Source organism: Epinephelus moara, chromosome 8, assembly GCF_006386435.1.
Source record: "Epinephelus moara isolate mb chromosome 8, YSFRI_EMoa_1.0, whole genome shotgun sequence".
Lineage (NCBI taxonomy): Eukaryota > Metazoa > Chordata > Actinopteri > Perciformes > Serranidae > Epinephelus > Epinephelus moara.
Genome location: NC_065513.1, coordinates 38294207 through 38315712, shown reverse-complemented (window position 1 = coordinate 38315712; position 21506 = coordinate 38294207). Strand labels below are relative to the sequence as shown.

The following is a 21506-nucleotide window of genomic DNA, read 5'->3' as shown; positions in this document are numbered from 1 at the left end:
GGGGAGCCTATCCCAGCTGTCATTGGGTGAGAGGCAGGGTTCACCCTGGACAGGTCACCAGACTATCACAGGGCTGACACATAGAGACAGACAACCATTCACACTCACATTCACACCTGCGGACAATTTAGAGTCACCTATTAACCTGCATGTCTTTGGACTGTGGGAGGAAGCTGGAGCACCTGGAGGAAACCCACGCTGACATGAGGAGAACATGCAAACTCTGCACAGAAGGGCTCCCCCACCTCTGGGTTTGAATCCCCCACCAAGGGTAAGAACCAAGAACCCTCTTGCTGTGAGGCGACAATGCTAACCACTGTACGACCATACCACCCAGACCTTTTTATAGTCAAGACAAAAAGTCCCTTTAGCTCAAGATGTGAGATCAATTTATCACAAAGAACCTTGCAGAGTGACATTCATTCATTAATTCAGTGTTGAACTGTTTAATTAAAGTTAAAATGGCTGTAAACAAGTTAGAACAATTTTAGAAGACCACTCTCTGATTACTAAGTTAACTTGGCCTCAGTTCCTGTTCTGCTTTTTTGGGTGGTCTGTAGTGATGTGTCCTCAGATGTTTATGTTGTACTAATAAATCTTTAAAGATCCTGTTAAATCTCATAGGACTTCCTTGAAACACTTCCTTGATGTGTTTGACTGAACTGCAACACCGATGCTGATTACTTCCCCTAATTAAATATCACTATGCTTCCGCAGCTTGTATTGTGTCAGTGGTATTCAGTTTATAATAGCAGTTCCCCCAGGGCTTGTAATTATGCTGTAATATCTGAGTTACATCCAATATATTTATTGTAGCTCTTTTTTTCATGATATGCTATGAGGTAAATTAATACTCTCTTATTAATTTCCTAGGCTTGACTGAGCTGAAACTGAATTAACCTCCACACTGGTCACTCAGTCAGCCAAGTGGATTTATAGGCAGGGAGTGAGGTGAGGTGAAACACAAAGGCACCCAATTAAAATCCCCGCAGCCAAATGGAGAGGGGATGAAAAGTTACCAATTAAAAAGCAGGCATTTACACAGCGCTGAATAAATAACTGCTACACTTCATTGGCTGTGTTGCTGAGTTTAATTGCCTCCATAGCATATGGTAATAATGATAGATTATAATGCAGTAATGAATATGTGATTTAACACATTTAACCTTTCTATTAGTTTAACAGGCTGCAGAGTGAACAGCAGTGAGGTCAGTGCACCACATAAAAAGAAGAGCAGCTGATATTTAATGACATAGAGGAAAAACACGGAAATAGAAAAAAATGTTGCATTTTTTCTGCATGCACAGTGTGCTGTATCATGCAACCATGCAATTTCATTCATGCAATACTATCTCACACCACCTTAGGGAGCCAGTGAGTTGGAAATCATCCCATGGGTGGAGAGGACCACAGGTCATGGCCTCACCACTGCAGAGGTGGACCAGTTTAACAATATGAAATATAACTTGTGTAAGGTTAATGAGTCTAATGATGAAGACATATTCAATGGTGATAAATGACAGTAGTGTGTATTATCAATGACAGATGTAAGGCTAGTGGAGATGGTTGTGTTTCCTGCTCTGGGGAAAAAATAAGCAGTGATTTAATATCTCTAATGTCTTTTGGCGACTTTAAATATGCACAGTCAAGCCTGTGAAACATTAGTTTGTGTGTTTGTTAGTGCGTTTTGTTTTTTTTAATTTAATTTGCTTTTATTATTATTTTTATTGCAATGCCAAAGCATTTTGTACTTTTTATTTTATCATCATTATTATTGTTATTTGTATTATTATTATTATTATTATTATTATTATGTATTTTTATCATTTCTTATCAGCATTTTTATTTTAGTTTATTTATTTATTTTTTATGAAAAAAAAATTTAACCTATTGTCTGGCCAGATTTGGTGATTGATTTAAGAACTAAAAAAAAAATCCGATTTTGCCCTATCAAATTACCCAGAGCGTATTAATACCATGATTAATACATCAAAATATTAATTGAACATCTGATTAAACACCATAAATGTATTACCTGTATTTGTCATCTAATATATATTACCAAAAAAACAAAACAAACAAAAAAAAAAACACGATACATACATCAAAATCTGATCCGCATTATTACCACTTTCAGGGACTCTTGACTTTTCGAAGAGTCCCTGAACGCCTCATTGCCTAGCAACAGCACAGTTTAGTTTCTCGGCTTCAGCCAACTTTCTGTGACACAATGCCCAAAAAGAAAGATAAGAAAAGCGGCGACAAACAAGATGAAGCCAAGAAAACGCAGAAAAAGGAAAGTCCTGCAGATAAAAGCGGGTCTGACGACAAAGAGAGGGATTTATATTTGACTCAAGTACGATATTTGACCGAGCAGCTGGAAAGGTGAGGCTGTTTTAACGTTACACGACTAAAAGCGCTTCTGTATTTAACTGGTCGGAAATAATTCAGTTTAACTTAACATTGACGTGATGATAATGAGTGTGTGAGTAAATCCTTTGTCTTTCAGATAACTTAAGTTAGTGTTGTTCCTTTAACTTCGACTAAAAAAATCACTTCAGGGCAGTAGAAGTGAAGTTGCAGCATGCTATGTTAGCTTGTCATTTGTTAGCCATGTTTTCACTGTGAAATTAGGGACTGTTGTTTACTTATAAGAGGATCAGAAGAGGAGGTGGCTGGGGTGTGACTTTGTTTAGTTTTTATTTAGCTACTGTATTTTTCCTGGAGCCTCCCTGAGTGACTTGGAGGACATGCACCACCTTCCCTCCACCATAAATTAGTTTGTTAGATTTTAAAAACTTAACTTTTTTTTTTTGTTCTGACAGTGTTCTTCCCACAGAATGTGTTCAAGGACCATCAGAAATGTGAAAATCCAGTGATAATTTCTGTTTTTACAGTTTCTGGCGATGATAAATGGGGTAATTTTGGTGATTTTTAAAGAAAATATGGGCATGGTTTCTTTAAAAATCATGCAAGGCATGTTTGCAGTAAAATAAAAACAAAAATAACCATTTAAAGATGAATGCCCCTCCCTTATAGTCAGGTCATCTCCAGCAATTCCATGACCTTGGAAAGTGGAGGTTCGTTTCTCAGTGGATTTATCATCTACGAAGGTTAAAAAACAAATTTAGCCCCCATGCTCCTCGTGAAATTGCGGGCTAAATCTTTGAGAGCCCTAAAACCAAAATGGCTACCGTCGGCCATATTGGAAATGATCATGGTTTGGCCTACAATGCTGTATGGTACATTGTTTCTTGGACTTTTTGGGTTGAGGAATTCATAATTGATGCCAAAATGCCAAAATGAAAAATTATAAGCCCCTCCCAAGTGCTTAAAAATATTTGACATGCTACACCCCCTCCCCTCTCATAAATAAGGAATAGTCCCTTAGCTTCACTAAAAGTGTGTTTTATGCCAGTGTTGCAGATATCTATCCAAAACACATAGTAACGTTATATTACCAGTTGTAAAAAGTAACTAAGCACATTTACTCAAGTACTTAAAGACAATTTTGAGGCACTTTTACTTTACTTGAGTATTTTCATTTTATGCTAACATTACTTTATACTTCTGTTTCACTAACTTTACCTATTTAAAGGCAAATATTGCACGTTTTACTTCACTTTATTTAACAGCTTTAGTTAGCCTGCTCGTTACATTTCAGAATAAGATTTCAGCCTGCAGCCAAACTTTTATTTCAGCAAAAGTACAAAAGTATTAGCATGGATACAGACATAAAATGTCTTAAGAACAAATACCCATGATGCAGAATGGCTCATTTCAGAATAATGTGTATTATATATCAAGGGATTGTAATTATTGATGTATTAATATGTACTTCACTTTAATACTGCAGCTGGTAAAGGTGGTGCTCATTTAACAACTTAATCTACTGGGTATCTTGTTTATTTCCCCGGGGGATCAAAAATGTAATATTAAGGTATTTAGTGATTATATTTTGTATTATTAATTTGAATCTGCTAAGTATGTTAAGTTATCAAATAAATGCAGTGTAGAAATAAGTACAAGATTTTCCTCTGAGTTGAAGTATAAAGTAGCAGAAAATGGAAATAGTCAAGTACCTCAAAACTGTACTAAAGTACATGTATTTAGTTATTTTTTACCGCTGTAAGATTTATCTAGCATTTTGTCCTCCAGATATCAGCTAAAATGTGATCAACTAGAGAAGCAGCAGAAGGATTTCGACTCTCAGTACAGTTCACTGGAGAAAGAGAAGAAGGATATTGTTGAGTATCTGAAACGCTCCCTGCTGGAAAGGGAGGATGAGGCGAACGTGCTGACGGAGCAGCTGGAGAGTCAGCGGCAAGCTGCCGATAAGGACAGAGATGCCCTGCAGCTGCAGCACGATCAGCTGAGGCAAGAGCTTCAAGAGCGGATTGAGGAAGTCAACAAAGAAAACACGACACTTGGTGAGACTGAATATCGCTGTGGGTCAAGTTCTTACTGCCCCATGGAGATGGTTTGAGATGGTACATTTCTGTGGTTTGATGTTGTTTGATGGCTCCTATAGCACATGTAAACAATTCTTATACACACTGACAGGATAATTCACTAGAAATCTGTATTTATAGACACCCATCACCCATTTTCCCATCTCAGTGGACCTGTAACATTAACACATTATATCTACAATACAATCATGCAGTATGGCAACAAACAAGATGTTTGGTTAAACAGTTTTGAAAAGTTTAGCAACATCTACATTGCAAGTTGGATGCAGAAACCTCAGTGAGTGGTACCATTCAGGGTTTAACTCCTCTCCTCCTCCTCCAAGTGGCGAAGCTGGCTAGTCTGGAGGAGTTTCAGAAGCAGAAGGAACAGCTGACGTCCAACATGGAGTCTCTGGAGAAGCAGCTGGTCAGTCAGGAGGAGGAACACAAAGCTGCCATCCACAGTCTGGACATGAAAGCCCTGCTGGAAAAGAAGAGGTTGAGACAACTTATTTACAAACACCATTACATCTGAAATAATGGCATACAATTGCAGCCAATCCTGGTTCTGAAAAATATTAAGAAATTTAAAATAAAGCAGATATGTGTAGTAAAAAGCTGGTATGTACATGACAAAATATACAGTGGCTATATTATTTACCGGAAAGGTTGGAGATGGAGATGGAGAGCCACGTGGCGGCCATGGCAGCAGAGGTGCAGCACCTGGTGGAACAAAAGGTCCCGGAGACAACCAGGTTGGCCCTTCAGGAGAACACGGAGGTTAAGGCCCAGATCAACCAGCTGGCAGAGCAGACTCAGGTCCTGATGGAGGAGAACTCTGCGCTGCGGGGCCGGAGGACTCGGCTCAACGTGGATGTGGACATCCTGGAGCAAATGCTCAGTGAGATGTCCCGCAAGAGCTGCATCCGCAAGAAGGTTAGAAAGACGGATATCTATCTAGTCATCATTTGCGCCCAAACGGATCCAGCAGGTGTTGCAGTTTGATATCATGATATCTTCCCTCCATCAGGTGGTGGAGCAGCTTACAGAAAAGTGTCAGCAGCTGCAGGCGGAGCTGAAAGACCGGAGGCAAGAACTGGAGCAGCTTCAGACCAAACACACAGAAGTCCTGGCTGAGATGGAGACGCTCAGGTCAGAGTTTACTTTGTCTTCATTGTCCACCTACCACTGACTCTGATGCTTTACCCAACGTCACACTCGTTTCAGTGTTAAAGAGCAATTCACAAAAATATAGACAGGGAACGGTCACAAATTTCCAAAATATAAGTTTCTGGACAAAACAAAACTCTGTTGCACACACAGTGAAAAGACAAGAACATGCACGAACACACTCTTAACTCAAAGGACTAATTGGTGTTAAATGGCTGCAGCTGACTGAAGCTCTGCCCGTTGAGATATCCAGCAGGTGACACTGGAACATAACCTGTAAAGTAGACACAGCAAGTGTCTTTAAAAAGTAGAAAGGTGATAGGCTAACTAAATGCTCCTTTATTTAACTTGTATTAAGCGCGCTTAAGTGTTGTGAAAGTACTCTGTAATCAAGTTTATCATCTAAATTACAAGACATACAACATGTACAACATCAAACATTTGTTGAGTTGTTGAATTTGGCGGAGTGGGTGTTGGACCTGAACCTCCGAGAGGACAGAGGCATCTAGTAGAAATAAACTTTTAATGACATCTTCAGAGAAATTGCACACAGCAGGTTCAAACCTCTGCATGGTGAATACGACGTCACTGGCAGTGTTGTGTTGTGTTTTCAGACGTGACCGGGCCTCGCTGTCCGAGCAGTGCGGTAAAAACAGAACTGAGCTGAGCCGTCTGGAGGCGAAGCTACAGGAGGAGAAGAGGAGGAATAGCAGGATGAAGAGCATCATGCAGGAGGCAGTCGTCACTCTGAGACAAGCCCTGATGGTAAAACAAAAAAAAATCTCTGACCTTAAACATCAGGGCACACAAACATGTTCAAGTTAAGGTTGTTGCTGATATTGTTTCAATCATTAATTTTAGGACAAATTAGCCTAATTTTTGCACTGATATGTTTCTGTGACAAACATGGTGGCTAACAAAAACACAAACAGTTTTTTTCTTGGTCAAAAACTAAACTGTACTTCCTTTAACTAATAAACAAAGATCTATGTTTTTGTCATTGTTAGTCGATTGTAACATAAAAATCAGGAGGTTAAACATTCTTACGGTTAGATAATTAGCTTAACTGTCACTTTAAGTAACTAGAAATAAAACCTAGCTGACCCTCTGCAGGCATCAAGTAAAATAACTTACCCTAATTAACCCTTAGAGATCTGGAGCAACATCATTTTTCCTGTGCTGCTTTCAGACGTCTTTCGGAAGTATTTAAACCTTTGAACCCTGAGCAGATTGGTGTGATTTCTTTCAAAAATATGGGGAAAAGGCAATGAGTAAGTTAGTAAGAAATGTCCCATAAATTGCAAAAAAAAAAAAAAAAGAAAAATAGAAAGAACATAGAAATAGAAAAAAATAGATTTAGAAATTATTTTTTCTAAAAATAGGGAAAAAATAAAAAATATAATGAAAATATATATATTATAATTATTAATATTGTTACATCTTAAAATTATGTTATGGAATTATTATAATTTTTAAGCACTCTTTTTAGGTAATTTTCTTGTTTGTTTGGTCTTAACTTTCTTTCTTTTTAAACTAATTTTCTTGCTAATTTTTGGGTCTTTTTTCTTTCGTTGCTCGTTGCCTTCTTCCCATGTTTTTTTTATACAAGAAATCAAGTGAATTTGCTCAGGGTTCAAAGGGTCAATTACTCTAACTTCTGTTAATAATGTGATTACGCTGATCCAATCTACACAGCATGATCCTTACCATCAAACCAGCTGAATCTATACGCATTTCACTGCTGAGCTAATTGACTCTTGCTCACGTAAATGGAAGAACTGTAAGTGTAAGAAGATACTAAACCCAAATTACAATAGTCTGGAGAATCACAGACTCAAAGATACTTAAGTAGTAAATTACTGAGAGGAATCTCATGACACCTGAAATATCTCCAAAGAGGAAGTTGTTGCTTGCAAATTTAAATTCTGTCATGTCACAGCATAGTTTAAGTTTTACACTGCTGTTAATTTTGTCACCTAATAATGCGACAAGACTGTTTCAGCCTCTTCGAAAAGTTTTCGTGACTTCAGCCCGATATTGACTCTGCTCTCTGCAGAATGCTCCGTCAGACCACGACTCAGAGGTGGGCTCTGTCGTCCAGTGGAAGCAGCTGATGGAGAAGCTGCTGGTGGTCTTGGACCGACCCTCACTCACTAACTCCACTGCTGAGAGCGACCAGGTGGATGAGCTGCAGACCTCTGACTCTGCAGCAGACAGGTAACTGGATAGTGTCTGTTGTGAGCGCTGACCACAATCTTTTTTAACATTTTTGACCTCAAGCACCACATTGTGACTACAGCATCCAACTACATATAGAAATAACCTATGACTTTAATGTGTTTGGTGGCATGTTTAAGTGTGTTTCTCTGGGAGAAGGGTTGATGATCTGATCACATGTTGCCACTGAGGCTAACTATCACAACAACACAGTTCTGTTCTAATGTGATCTTAAAAGACAAGATTCAGCTGAGTGAAGCCAAACTCCTGCTTTGTTACCATCAACATCGTCCGTGTATCTTTACAGAGAAGTAATCCTGAATCCAACCTCGAGTCTCCAGTTCGAGCTTGCTCGTTACAGGCTGGGTGATCTCGGCCTTGTACCCCGTCCCACAGTGAAACACACACTCTTGCGGACAGGAGCAGCTGGGTCCAGCAGCCCCAACATGCTTCTACACAGGTTTGTTCAGACCTTGACATTACTGTACCTAAAAAAATCACTGTCTTGCAGAAACGATATTTAACGACCTCAATCACCAGCTACCAGTTAAAATAAAGTTTCACACATTTTGCAAGAACATATATCACTTTAATTGTAGATGAGTTTGTTTGTGTTGGAAATATCCTCTTTAATATAACTCTGCTGACTTATTAAACTTCTGTTGCTCTTTCCATCCCCTCAGGAAGCCGTCCAGTCAGAAATCAGCCAGCTTCATTAACCAAACTGACTCAGCTGTCGGACTTTTCATCTCTAGAAACTCCTTCACTAAACCCAAATAACAGGAACAAAACAAATTTCATATTCAGGTTTTGTGCCACAAGTTAGAAATAATGTGCCACAAGTTAGAAATAATGATGAATACTGACATTTATTGTGGCAGTAGGTCAAGTAGAAAAGAGTGATGGAGGAGTCAGTGAACTGACTGTGTGTCCAACATGATAATCCGTGTAAAGTTTGCTAACATAAGCCACTAGTTACAGGCAGCTGTGGATATATCTGACAGATTAAGGATGTAGCTGTAAAACTAGGCTTCAGAGTGTATTTAATGGAATATGGGTTCATTTAAGTTGCATGAATTCAACTTGTAATTAATCAACGAGCTATTTCTTCATTCAAGAAGTCACATTGTCTCACTTAAAAGTTTAACATTTATAATGGATTTTTTTTAATGATGGAAGTTTCCAAGGCTAAAATGTCACACAATAAAATTATGAAGTGCAATGCATCTCCCCTTTATTTTAGTTAATTTCTAAGGGGTGACTTTTGACATATACTTCCATTAACAAAATGGTTTCATGTATCAATTATAGTAATAAAACCAACAATAACCCCTCAGTTTTCATTCCTCTCAGGGTCATTCTGACTGATAATAATATAAATTCTGTAATCGCGTGATACTGTGAACCCGCAACATTTTCTGAGACAGTTACCATACCATGAAAATCTCATACTGTTGCAACCCTATCTTAATCGATGCATTAATAATCTGAATCTGCAGACTAACTAGTAACTAAGGTTGTGACAAAACAATTACTGATAGAACAGGAGGGAAAGTTGTGCATATTTTATTTTTGTTTTTTTAAATTTAGATCAAATCATTTGTTGTTTCAGGTCATTCTGCTTTGCTCTTTTTTCCTTTTTCTTTTGCTTCACATTTGTATTATAAGCATTTGTGTAATACGTCTCATGTCTGTGGGTGAAATGTTATGTATCGTTTTTTATTGTCATTGTTTCTGATCAACACTTGAGATGAGGAAACACTGGTGGGCATATTTTCATAAAATGTGAGATGTATTAATTGATTTTTTTCATTGTAGTTTTTTGCATTCAGCACCGTTTTTAGAGCATTTCACTAAATGTTTGCTATTTTTATTTTGTCTTGTCTTTTCTTGGAAATAAAATATTTTTTGAGTGAAAAATATATGTATTTAATAGCCTTTTTTCTTCTGCTGAACAGGTCCACAGAACCATGTAGAAACCCAACACAGGCTGAAAACATAAGCTAAAACCTTAACGTTTTCAAACAGGCTTTGGTAACAGAAACACTTCACAACTTCACTTTAAGATCATAAAACTGAAAAATGTAATTCTCACTGCAGTTTTTATTTCCCTCAAATTCTGGGTGTCGCAATATACTGTTATTGACATAACGGCTGCAGCTCAGAGGTAGAGCGGGTCGTCCACTAATCAGAAGATTGGCGGTTCGAGTCTACGTGTCAAAACATCCTTAGGCAAGATACTGAACCCCATATTGCTCCTGATGGCTGTTCTTCAGTGTGTGAGTGTGTGTGAATGGTTAGAGTAGCAGGTGGCACCATGTATGGTAGCCTCGGCCACCAGTGTGTGAATGTGTGTGTGAATGGAAGACAAGAAAGGCGCTATGTAAGTGCAGTCCATTTACCATAACTGCGATATTTAAAAATGAAATATGTCATGTTTATAACACACGATTATATCGTGTAAATAATCCAGCACCTCTTAAATCATTTACACTTCTTTACGTTCTTGATTTGTCTCCCTCCCCCAACGCCACCTGGTTTTCTTTTCACTCTCCATTAAGAGTAATTGCTCATTTTGTACGATTTGTAGTTACAGACTCTCTCTTTACCTCCCTACACATATTTTAAGTGTAATTAATTTGCCAAGAAAACGTATTATCAACAAAGTTACAGATGAATTTGACAGATAGCATTACATTTTTAAAAAAGAAAATCTGGTATAGATTTTGTGATGATATTGTTACTGTGAACTCTTGGCCACGATAATCGCCAGCCCGACCTTAAATGTGTTCACCTACCTAAGATTTGTGGGTCATCGATGAAGACAAGACACTGATGTATAATCTTTAATTGATGTTTATTGTTATATGGCGAAGTCTCAGGCACTTCAATTCTCATTGGAGGATGAAAGTCAGTACCTTGATGAACACTAGAGGAGGACAGACGGCTTATATTACACATGAGAGACCGACAGAAACAAAGTGGACACAAACAGGAGAATAACTAAACTCTAATGACCACCGTATGTACAATGAAATACATATATCTGCATTAAAAACTATACTTTGATAAATATATAACTTCATGGGTCGTAGTAAGTAGTAATAGGAAATATTCAAAATACTGTGATTCTTCTTTTTAAATAGATACAAAGGATTTGTATAAAAGTACAATTTTCTCCAGTCTAGGTCGCGTCTACTCGTTGATGCGTTCATCCGCGTGAGTTGTACGTGTACTGCAGAGACCTGGGCGCACGTGTGTGAGGCTGGGATGTTGAGGCGAGCAATATATACAGGAAATACTTCCTCTAACAGGTGGGTGGATTATTCTCCATCTGTCTACTCCAAAAAAAAAAAAGAAAGAAAAAGACAAGAAAAATAAATCACAAATGCTTTGATGCTCTTGAATGATCAACATCGAGCTTTAGAAATAAAAAAGTTGTCAAATTTTTTTTTAAAAAAGAGAGAGAAAAAACAAAACGACAGTAAAAGGAGGGGAATAAAATGGCATTTAGGAGTTGACTTTGTGTCCGTGTTGGTTTGCTGATTATCTCAGCCGGGATCTGACGGGACTGCAGGCACCAGCTGGTTACATTCATATTCAAAGGGCACTTTGGGCTGTGCACATAAATAAAAATATTTCCAGAAATCTCATTGGTTGGTTGGTTGGTTGGTGATTAAGTCCCTCATCCAGCTGTGGGTAAGGCATCGTTCAGCGTGAACCAATAGCAGCGCAGGGTTTCTAGGGAGAGGTGGGGCCTCTAGTCAAACATGCTCCTCCGAGTGGGACTTGGTGACGTCTTTCTGCCGAGTCGAGGAGTCCCCTACAACATAAACATACACGTGTGAATAGTTAATGTGACTGTCGACATGTAAACAGACTTGAAATTACAAATGGAGGGCAGCGATGAGGACGTACAGGTGACTGAGCTTTGGAGAAGTTGACGTGTGCATATAGCAACACTGCAATGTCCTTGTGTCCTGCTTCCAGAGCGATGGACAGGGCATTACTCTCATCCTGAAGAGAAGAGGAGAAAGACAGTCTAACTCAACTGACAGTCCCTACAAACCCAGTTTTTTCTGTATAATTTGGACGACTAAAGTCATTTTAAAACTTTAAGTTCAGGAGCCTATCCCAGGTGACACTGGGCAAGAGGCGGAAAGCCATGAAAACAAAATACAGAAGTACAAGTACCTAAAATTTCTCAAAGTACTTGAGTAAATGTACTCACGCTGTCGCTCAGTGTGGCGTCACAGCCGGGTTGAGCCAGCAGCAGTTTGACAATCTCGACGTGTCCGTGTTCGCTGGCGCACATCAGCGCCGTGGAGCCCTCGTCGTCCTGGATGTTGACGTCGGCCCCGTGAGCCAGCAGGGCCCGAACCATGTCCATCCTGCCGTGACTGACCGCCAGCATCAGCCCCGTCTGACCCGCCTGAATGCAAACAATTACAATCTTTAAATCTCAATGAAACAGTGAAGTGAAACTGTAAATATGAGCAAGTAAACATCTCATGACATCTGTATAACTTTAACAAATCCCAACAGTTACCTTGCTCTACCACTTGGTGTCAGAAAAGTACAAATGTTCCTACTTTAGGGTACAAATACATGGGGAAATTAACCTGCTGATTAATTCTGCAGTTTCAGCCACACTCATGTTCATCATCTTGTTTTGTGTGTTGCTGATTTTATAATGAATTATCAAAACAAAAGACAAAAACCTTACTTGAAGCCTTTTAAAATAACCTTTCATGGGTCTATTTCTGCTGCTTTTTAGCTTTAACCAGCTTAAATGAGTTCTTCGTTTGTCCTCACAACCTGGATTTCCCCACTGGTTGAAACCTGAACTCTTTGTTTGTGCCCTGCTGCTGACCTCTGACCTCTCAGCCACTCACCTGGCTGGCTCGAGCGTTCACATCGCCCTTGCTGAAGAGCTCCTCCACAATACGCATGTCCTTAGGCGTCTCCACGGCGGCCAGCGCGGCCAGCATGATGGGTGTGTATCCCGCCTTGTTCTGCTGGTTCACGTTACACACATCTGAAACACACACACACACACACATCATGTTTAAAGCACTCCGCAGCAGCTGGAGGGAACACTCTTTCAGCACGGGTGGTCTCACAGCTTTGAATGCTGCGTCTCTGTCTGTGATTGACTCGTCGCTGCCCGTCACTCAGCAACACAGTAATGTACGCGGACGTGTGTCAGGCCGGCGACTTCTCCTGGGACCATGATGCTTTGTGTGGACCTTAAAGAACTCATCCTCGCAAAGGAGACAAGACACGAGATGGGAGGTGAGGCGGGTCTGAGGGTGGCTGCCCTGCCCACTGAGGGGAGGAGAGGTCTAAGGAACTGGGAGGACAAAGACTACAATGGGGACAGGAGGGGGGGTGGATTTGCTGTCAGCGAGCACAAGGACACAAAAGGCCGAGGAGACAAAAGGCTTTTAGAGCAGCGAGTGGCCGAGACCTCATCACACTCTATTGAGCCTTCAGAGAGATCGCTGCAAGGCAGTGGTGGAGGAAGTATCCAGATCTTTAACCTGAGTTAAACTACTAATATCACCTGTAAAAATACTCTGTCCTGGACTGAAAATGTTGCTTAAGTTTAGGTATGTAAGTATAATCAGATAATGTATTTAAAGAATACTTCACCTCCCAAATGATCATTTGAAAATCAGTTATTCACCCTGTGTTACGTTGAATTTGTGAAGAAAACGTCTTTCTCTCATGCCTCCACAGTAAACGAAATGTCCAAACAGATAAAAACAGATAGAATTCTTGATGAGTAGGAAGCCACAGGCAACCATGTCCAACAATCAAAACAACAAGGTTCCCATGTGGGAATTGAACCAGGAACACTGTGCTCACATTGTACGCATATTAACAAGGCCGTCAGATGTCCTGAAGTTTCTCACTATTGTTTTTGTTTTTCTTGTCTACTCGAGAAGAACGTGTTCTGAGATTTGACGCAGTTTATCTAATGCTGAAGTATAATGTTGCCACGGAGAGGAGTTATCTGTAACTCCTACATAAACATGATGATTGTGAAACCAGATCAATAGTAATAAGGAAAGTCTCTTTATCATGACGTCTTTGCAGAGGTACAGTTTACTACTGTGCAGAGTAAGTGGCGCTGATCCTGGCAGTGTGTGTTTGACACAACTTTAAAGAGTATTACTGCAACAGTCTGCAGTGGATGACTCTATATATTAGTGAGGAGCTGCCGGGAACAGAGAAAGCAAGTGTAGCTACGTGCCTTTGAGTGTCATGCAGTGGTCCTCGTGTTAATAGAAAGAGGCTAATTTTTATCTACAGGAATCTCCCAATGGAACAACCTTTGTCACTACACAAAGCTAAACAAGACAAGGTCTAAGACTTAAGTTAAGGAGGAGTTGTGGGGAGGGTTGATGGTTCATCTTTAGGCCCTGACACACCAAGCCGACACTCGGCCGTCGGTGAGCATATGTCACCCTTGTCAGTTCAGTTTTGGCTTATTCAGCATGTTGACTTAGCGTTGGCAACATTGGTGATTGAAATCTCTGTGATTGGCTGTTCAGCTCAGCGCACGAGATGAAAACCAGAAGTGAGGAAAGTAAACAAAAAGCTACAGTAAAGAGGGAGTGAGGAAAAAAACAAACGTCACTGTTCACTGGTGCACAGTAAATATACTTTATTCTTTTAACATTGGGCTGTGTTGTTCATGTGCTAACTGGCTAACTAGTGTCAAAGGTTTTCCAGTTTCTATTTTTTAATAATTAGAGACTACCGCAGTCTGTTGGTGTGGAGAGTTATTTCCTCTCACGCAAGTACAGAACATACAAGGTGGTTGGCTATTGGCTGTAGTCTTAGCGGTGTGTTCAAGTGCAACTTCTTGGCCGAGACATGGTGACATCAGCTTGTTCTCTGAAGTCAGTCTGGTGTGTCTCACTGTTATCCTCCCTGCTATCTGCAGGGTTTTTGCTTTTCAATTCCGAGTAAAAATCAAATAAAAAATCTGAGTGACTGTTGGCTTTCTGCAGTAACCTGACTTCTTGAGATAAGGATGAAAAGAGGCTGAGGAAGGAGCAGTGTGCAGAGTTGAGGAATATAAAAGCTTTCAGTGGTCTGATGACGTCGTTAGGGAAGTGAGAAAAAACTTGGCTGCATTTTAAGCAAAACAAAGATAATCTCAGGGTGTTGACGGATTAGGAAGAACATTTTAGAAACACTGGACAGGCGTTCCTTTTGATTCATTACTCAACGGGAACAAAAAATAGAAAGGAGGGGTAGCTGAGGGGTGTGAGAGTACGCACTGAACTCAACACAATCAAACATGAATGAAAGAATGCTTTGCCTTCATGCTAACGTGTTGCTCTACTTATCAACCTGTTGCTCTCACCTGCATCCAGCAGCTTCTTCACCACCTGGAAGTTGGAGTGCGACACGCTGTAGTGCAGCGCCGTGTTGCCGTTGCCGTCAGCCATGTTGACAATGTGGCGCAGCACGGCCGGCGAGATGGCCCTGAAGGCCCCCAGGTAGTCCTCCACCATGACCGCCACCGCCGCCTTCTGGCTGGACACACGGAACCACTCGTGCTGCACCGTGTTCAGACAGGCTCTCTGAGGAGAGGGAGGGGGGCTCGTTAGTGATCATACACAGCATCTGTGCGGCGTTGTGTAGGGATGCTAATGTGGGAAGGAAGTCCATGCGACCCAAATTTAAAGCCACTATGTTAAGAATTACACAATTACAGACTGTGGTGGGGGGTTGTATCAAACAGACACTGTGGTACACACACTGCATGCTGCTGAAAAGAGGGGGGACAACTTCCTCACCAGATCTTTACTGCTCACAGCTTTTGGGTCACTGAGGTGAGTTTTGAGTACGTTGCTCGCAGCCAGCATCTTCTCACTCAGCTCATACCTGTGGAGACAATCAGACAAGATTAAGTAAATTATCTGGAGTGTTTGAGATGAGACTGAAGGCAGATTTCCAGCTCTGATTAAACAATAATATTTTTATTCTATCACATTAATGATCTGTGGTTCCTTAGATGTCACACATTTTTAAGAACAACCTGTGCTGCTATGCTTCTACTCTTCATAAATGTTGTTTGCAGGTAAAACAGGTCTGTTGTCTTTACAGATGTTTAAGTTTCTTGTAGTTTATTTGTCATTTGGGATGAAAGCAAACAAGTAAACATGGCAACTGCTGGCTCTCATGCTCGGTGGTGGAAAGTAACCAAGTACATTTACAGAAGTATTGTAACCAAGTACAATTTTGAGATACTTTTACTTTATACTAATACAAATCAGAAGTAAATATACTTTAGTCTTTAATACTTTAAATCTTAAACATAATCAACATATAAACAACTTCTATCAGCTGCAACATTAAAGTGATAAACACATCAATAAATATAATCCAGTAGTATAATATATATATTATTTTCAAATGGGCCATTCTACATAATGAGAACTGAAACTGTTGGTATTTCAAGTATATTCTGATGCCAATATTTTTGTACTTTTACTTAATTTTCAGTGCAGGACTTTTACTTGCAACAAAATATATTTACCAGGGTGTCTACAGGTATCAGACACTTACATTTAATGCTTTTTAAATTCCCTTTCAAGATTAATTTTGACCAAATTTAAGACTGACTTCTGGACAAACATTTTTCTAATTCAAGCATTTCAGGCAAAGCTCCTATAAACACATCTGGACACTTTAAGACAGAGCAGCTTTAGGATGTGTATCCATCTCATTGGAAAGCATTATTCACATACTGTTATACCGTACCGTAATAGTGATTCTCTTTGACCCACCTCTCTCTCATCTCCTGCTTCTCCAAACTTTCCTCTTCGTCCTTCTTCGTCACGTCCTCGGCTCCCTCCGGCTCAAACTCCTCCCTGGTGCTCTTTCCCTCCACGTTCTTGTATTCCTCCTCCTTTCCTCCAAACTCCTTCTCCTCATCCTCCTCCTCTTCCTCTGACCCTGAGGAGCTGCTGTCCTCTGAGCTGGAGTCGTCGCTCGATGTCGTCTCATACCTGCTTCGCCATGAGGGGGCGACAGAAGCACAGAAATGTGAAGACTCAGGTGTTTGTACTAAACAAGCTCAGGTTTCATAACATGTGGAGCTCCACCTGGACGTTAACAAGCTCAAGGTTAAAGAGGAAACAACATCAACACAGCAGCCTTGTAAAGATGTAAAACAACAGCACCTTTAACCTCACCTGGTAAAAAACTGATACATCACAAAATCACCAAGTTAAAAACATCGAGCTGGCAACTCAAATGCAAAGTAAATACAAATCTACTGATTACATAATATATTTTCTGACTCACCCTCCGTTCACCCCGACAAACTGCAGGTTCTTCTTGGTGCCGTTGGAGTCGGGTCGGCCATCTTTCTTCTTCATGATGGATTTCAGGGTGTTCTGGCTGCAAGGCTGACCTGATGGAGAGACAAGTGAACACAGCGGGATAATATTTAGACACTGTGGTTGATCACAAAGTGCCAACATCAAGGTCAAAGTTACATCTATCTTTTTATGGATCATAAAAGTTTCTTTTAGTGACAGTTACATAATTTGCTTTTATATTACTCTTAATGAGAAAGCAACTGCAGCGGATTCAGTAAAATCTTATACAGAAAAGGAAACTAACACAAGAAATGAGACTGTTGATGTGAAGTGTAGACAGATTAGAGCTCACATGATACTGGAATTTTACCTGGAAAAACTGACATTCAGGGCATACAATTTAAAAATGTATTATAAAGATAAACATAACAAGGCTATAACACCAACATGAAGACTTTTCTTTTCTCGGTTAGAAGCAGAGAGCAGCAGAATGACTGTAGTAAACAGTAACAATAAGAGAGCAAGAAAGCGCAGGTGGTACTACGGGAAATGAATATTAAAAACTGTTTCCAATTTATATTTATTAAAAAAAAAAAAAAAAAAATCAGTATTTTTGACAACAGTAAGATAAACAGATACTTTATTTATTCCCAGGGGAAAGCTCTTGTGTCATGGCAGCAGGTCATGAATGAAACCACACTGTTCAAACAGTGCAAAAACACAAAATATGATATCAAAACACAAGTACTCACATAGGAGTTTATGGTAAAAAAAAGAGGATGCACACAGTGTGCAAAATGGCCGTAATTATAAGCTAAAAGTCTGTAGAAAACTGTCAAGTCTCCAAACTCTTTGTCTCTTTTTCCTTCTCTTCTCTACGAAAGCCGAGAATGACCATGCTTGCAGCTATTTTTTTAAATTCCCATTTTCTCGAGATCATGAGTTAAGCTGGTCATACACTGTACACTTTGTAGCAACTGATTTAAGCTGAAAATATCAGATCAAGGAGTAACCATTATTGATCAATGCATCAGACTGTACTGCGGTCACAGTCTAACACAGGCAGATATTGCATTGTATATTCTGTTAGAGATAAAATTCAGATCAATCTTCGTCATGTGTGGAGAAGACTAACTCCGTTGCAGCTTCACAGACAAGTTCTTTTCTCTTGATAAATTCTCTCATTATCTTGAGAAATTGTCCTTTGCTTCGAGAATCAAAATAAAACCTGATCTATCTTGAGATATTGAAATTATTAACTTGCAATGTCGAGAGAACGGCATTTAAAAAATGATTACAAGCACTCCTGTTCTCAGCTTCAACACTATTAATGCATTTTTTCTTCTTTTCATTATATACCGCTCCATCTAGAATCTCCTCTCCTGCAACATGAAAAAAGTCTCCTGCAGTTAACAGCGGCACAACTTCACCAACACGCCCGGTCAGTTCATTTACAAACAGCCCGATAACGCCTGAATGCCCCACTAAAGGCTCTCTGACATGATCAAGAGCTTTGGCACAGAGCAAAGTAGCCATTAAGTGTCCGTCTCACGCTCTTTCCAAAGCACTCTGTCAGCGAGGAACTGCAAGTTGCCCCGAAGCCTGAAAGTATCTCAGTCATTTTAAACACAGGCCTCCGAAAACCAAAATACCAGCACAGAGCCAGAAACACTCGGCACATCTGCCAAGACTTGCCCCGAATCGAGGGGCCTCTTTCACTGCTCCGGGGGACAGCGGAGTGTGTGTGTGGGAGAGTGTGTGTTCATGTACCAACATGCATGGCAGTCGCATGTGTCTACACTGGCGTGTGCACGTTCGGTAGCAGCAGAGTCGTTCGGCACGTTTCCTGTGTTTTGACAGGTGGGAGTGTGAGGAGGAATCCAGGGTGGTGGTGATGTTTGCGGCCATGCTTCTGCCTGTTGCCTGGTTTACAGTGGCGGAATGTAACTGAGTACATTTACTCGAGTACTGGAGTTAAGTACATCATTGAGGTACTTGTGCTTCACTTGAGTATTTCCATTTTATGCTTCTATCTGCCTCTACTCCTCTACACTTTGGAGGCAAATATGGCACTTTTTACTGCACTAGATTTTTTAAATAACTTCAGTTACTTTGCAGATTTAGTTTATTAATACAAACTATAAATAAGCGTATAAATTAAGGTTTTAAATGCAGGACTTTTATTTGTAACAGTATTTCTACACTGTAGTATTCTACTTTTACTTGAGTGAAAGATCTGAATACTTGTAAGAATGTATGAAACCCATGAGGACATTTTTAGCAAACATTTTTTAGCCCCTTCAAGATAAAAATAACCATGAAATTCTGCAGCTATGTCTAAACCCACTATAATATTATCACTCACCACTGAAAAAGTCCATTTCGTGTTCAGAGAATGCATTTCTACTGAGCTAACCAAACCCTCACGATCTGGCCAGATAACTATCACTGCCTTTCTGAAAAAGCATCTCATGTACACACTAATAACAGCCTTCAGCTCTGCCTTTCATTTGTTGGCTCCGTGCAGCTCCAAACTGGAGTTCAAAATCAAACAATGACCAGTTTGTACGATAACGCAGCAGAACAAGTATCCCAAACACACAGACAAGACAAACGTACCGTGTAGCGCTGTAGACATCTGCAGGTCCATACGGCTCTTCTGCTCAGCTGCACTGATCTGCTGCTGCTGCTGCTGCTGTGCAGGTGTGTTGGCAGGTTTATTTGCAGCAGTCAGGGCTGATGAGGTCTTCTCCACGTGTGACCGCTCTGACCGAAGCTGCTGACTGCTCTCTAAATATAAAGCAGAGAGGTAGACAAATGTCACAAGCAGAACAAGACTAAAAGTTTAATGTCATTAGAAAAGGTACTCTGTCAAGTTTCCACCACAGGTGTCTTACAGAAACGTTATAATGAGCAGGACCATGTGGGAGAAGTATTCAGATCATTTACTTGAGTAAAAGTACTAACAACACACTGTGAAAGTGCTCCACTACAGTCCTGCATTCAAAAGAGTCTAAGTGTGTGTCTGCAAGATTTACTTGAAATATAAAAGTAACACTACTCCTGTAGTAAAATGTTTCCTGCCAGTGATTCTCTTTTATATTTCTAGATTAATATCACTGCTGCATTAATGTGTATGTTGCATATTCTACACGATTATCATGTTTGTAGCGTGGCTGTCCTGTGAGAACCACAAATCTCTACAAAGTCAACTTTTCATGGTGTCAGAAAAACTATGGAGTTTTATCCCTATCTTTATTCAAGAGAGTGGTCTATCAGTTTGGGAGCATTATTTATTGATTTCACACTCAAAAACCCTGCCCTTGCAAAGCTCAAACTGTGTGCTCGCACTCAGATACCATGTTGCTCGCACTCAGATACCATGTTGCTTGCACAGATTTCCTGCTCGAGCTTCGGCTTTTCTCCTCGCACTCAAACTGTTTCTGTGCACTCGCGGAATTTATGCTCTCAGATTTCTGCCCTGCGCTTGGATTTTTTTGTGTAAATTAACAGTCCCTTTATTCCAAAAGTTGTAAAGGAAGCAAGGGAAGAACATTTAATAAAGCCCTGGAGGGTGGGAGTGGGTGAACCCGGTTAAAGAGCACCCGCCTGGACGGGACGCTCTAATACTAAAGCGAGTGCGCCCACAAGGAGGCAGGGATCATTTCATTGGTCAACAGTAAACCTGGCATTCTATTGATTGGGGGATTTTGACAGGGCTGTTACACAAAAAATCCAAGGTATCTGAGTGCTAGCAACATTTTGTCTGAGTGCGAGCACACAGTTTGAGCAGAAACAGAGTAGATCCAAGCACAAGCAGAGGCTATTTGAGTGCGAGGGCAGGGTTTTTGAACGTGAAATCAATAAATAATGCTCTCAAACTGATAGACCACTCTCTTGAATAAAGATAGGGATAAAGCTCCATAAAAAACAGCCTTGTTTTCAGCTTTGTGACGATGCATTTTCCAGCTGATCCAGGAGGCTTTTTAAAGAGTTTATTTGGCTTAAAACATAGGGGAATTTTCTCAACACATAAAGGAACACTTCACCCTTCAGTTTATCACAAACATCCAACATCAACACATCTGAAGACACATGATTTTTACTGGATATTATGGGTATGAAAAACTTTAATCTGAAAAGCAACTAAAGCTTTCAGACAAATGTAGTGGAGTAAAACTATAAAGTTCAATGAAATAGACATACCCAAGTAAAGTAAAAGCACCATGAATTTCTACTTAAATCAATAATTTACCCCTCAAATGACCATTTGTATATCAATTACTCTGCCTGTATCATACTCTGCATTGTATTCATGATT

General features: G+C 40.1%; 2 protein-coding genes across 5 annotated transcripts in view; one reads left to right on the top strand and one right to left on the bottom strand.

Moving 5' to 3' along the window:
- Positions 1–2190: 2190 nt before the first annotated feature.
- On the top strand, positions 2191–9750 carry cfap157 (cilia and flagella associated protein 157). The gene is made up of 9 exons (XM_050051860.1): positions 2191–2385; positions 4159–4430; positions 4796–4949; positions 5120–5387; positions 5482–5603; positions 6236–6386; positions 7678–7838; positions 8146–8298; positions 8522–9750. The coding sequence occupies exons 1-9, from the start codon at positions 2231–2233 to the stop codon at positions 8616–8618; spliced, it is 1533 nt and encodes a 510-aa protein (XP_049907817.1). The 5' UTR covers positions 2191–2230; the 3' UTR covers positions 8619–9750.
- Positions 9751–10676: 926 nt separating this feature from the next.
- The window catches only part of kank1a (KN motif and ankyrin repeat domains 1a), an 86268-nt gene continuing 75438 nt past the window's right edge, over positions 10677–21506 (bottom strand). For 3 of the 4 annotated variants that reach the window (XM_050051811.1, XM_050051814.1, XM_050051813.1), the window contains exons 4-12: positions 19805–19975; positions 17169–17277; positions 16649–16873; positions 15656–15743; positions 15220–15439; positions 12734–12876; positions 12070–12270; positions 11757–11855; positions 10677–11661 (exon numbers count right to left, since the gene is read on the bottom strand). In XM_050051811.1, coding sequence (XP_049907768.1) covers positions 11599–11661; positions 11757–11855; positions 12070–12270; positions 12734–12876; positions 15220–15439; positions 15656–15743; positions 16649–16873; positions 17169–17277; positions 19805–19975 — 1319 coding nt within the window. In that variant the 3' untranslated portion in view covers positions 10677–11598. The remainder of the gene's footprint in view (positions 11662–11756; positions 11856–12069; positions 12271–12733; positions 12877–15219; positions 15440–15655; positions 15744–16648; positions 16874–17168; positions 17278–19804; positions 19976–21506) is intronic. The other variant, XM_050051815.1, reaches the window with a different exon arrangement.

Excerpts from the sequence above, each read along its gene's own strand:
- cfap157 (XM_050051860.1), top strand. The coding sequence starts at position 2,231 with ATGCCCAAAAAGAAAGATAAGAAAAGCGGCGACAAACAAGATGAAGCC. Across the intron at positions 2,386-4,158 it reads TTGACCGAGCAGCTGGAAAG|ATATCAGCTAAAATGTGATC; the intron begins GTGAGGCTGTTT and ends TTTGTCCTCCAG. Across the intron at positions 4,431-4,795 it reads CAAAGAAAACACGACACTTG|TGGCGAAGCTGGCTAGTCTG; the intron begins GTGAGACTGAAT and ends TCCTCCTCCAAG.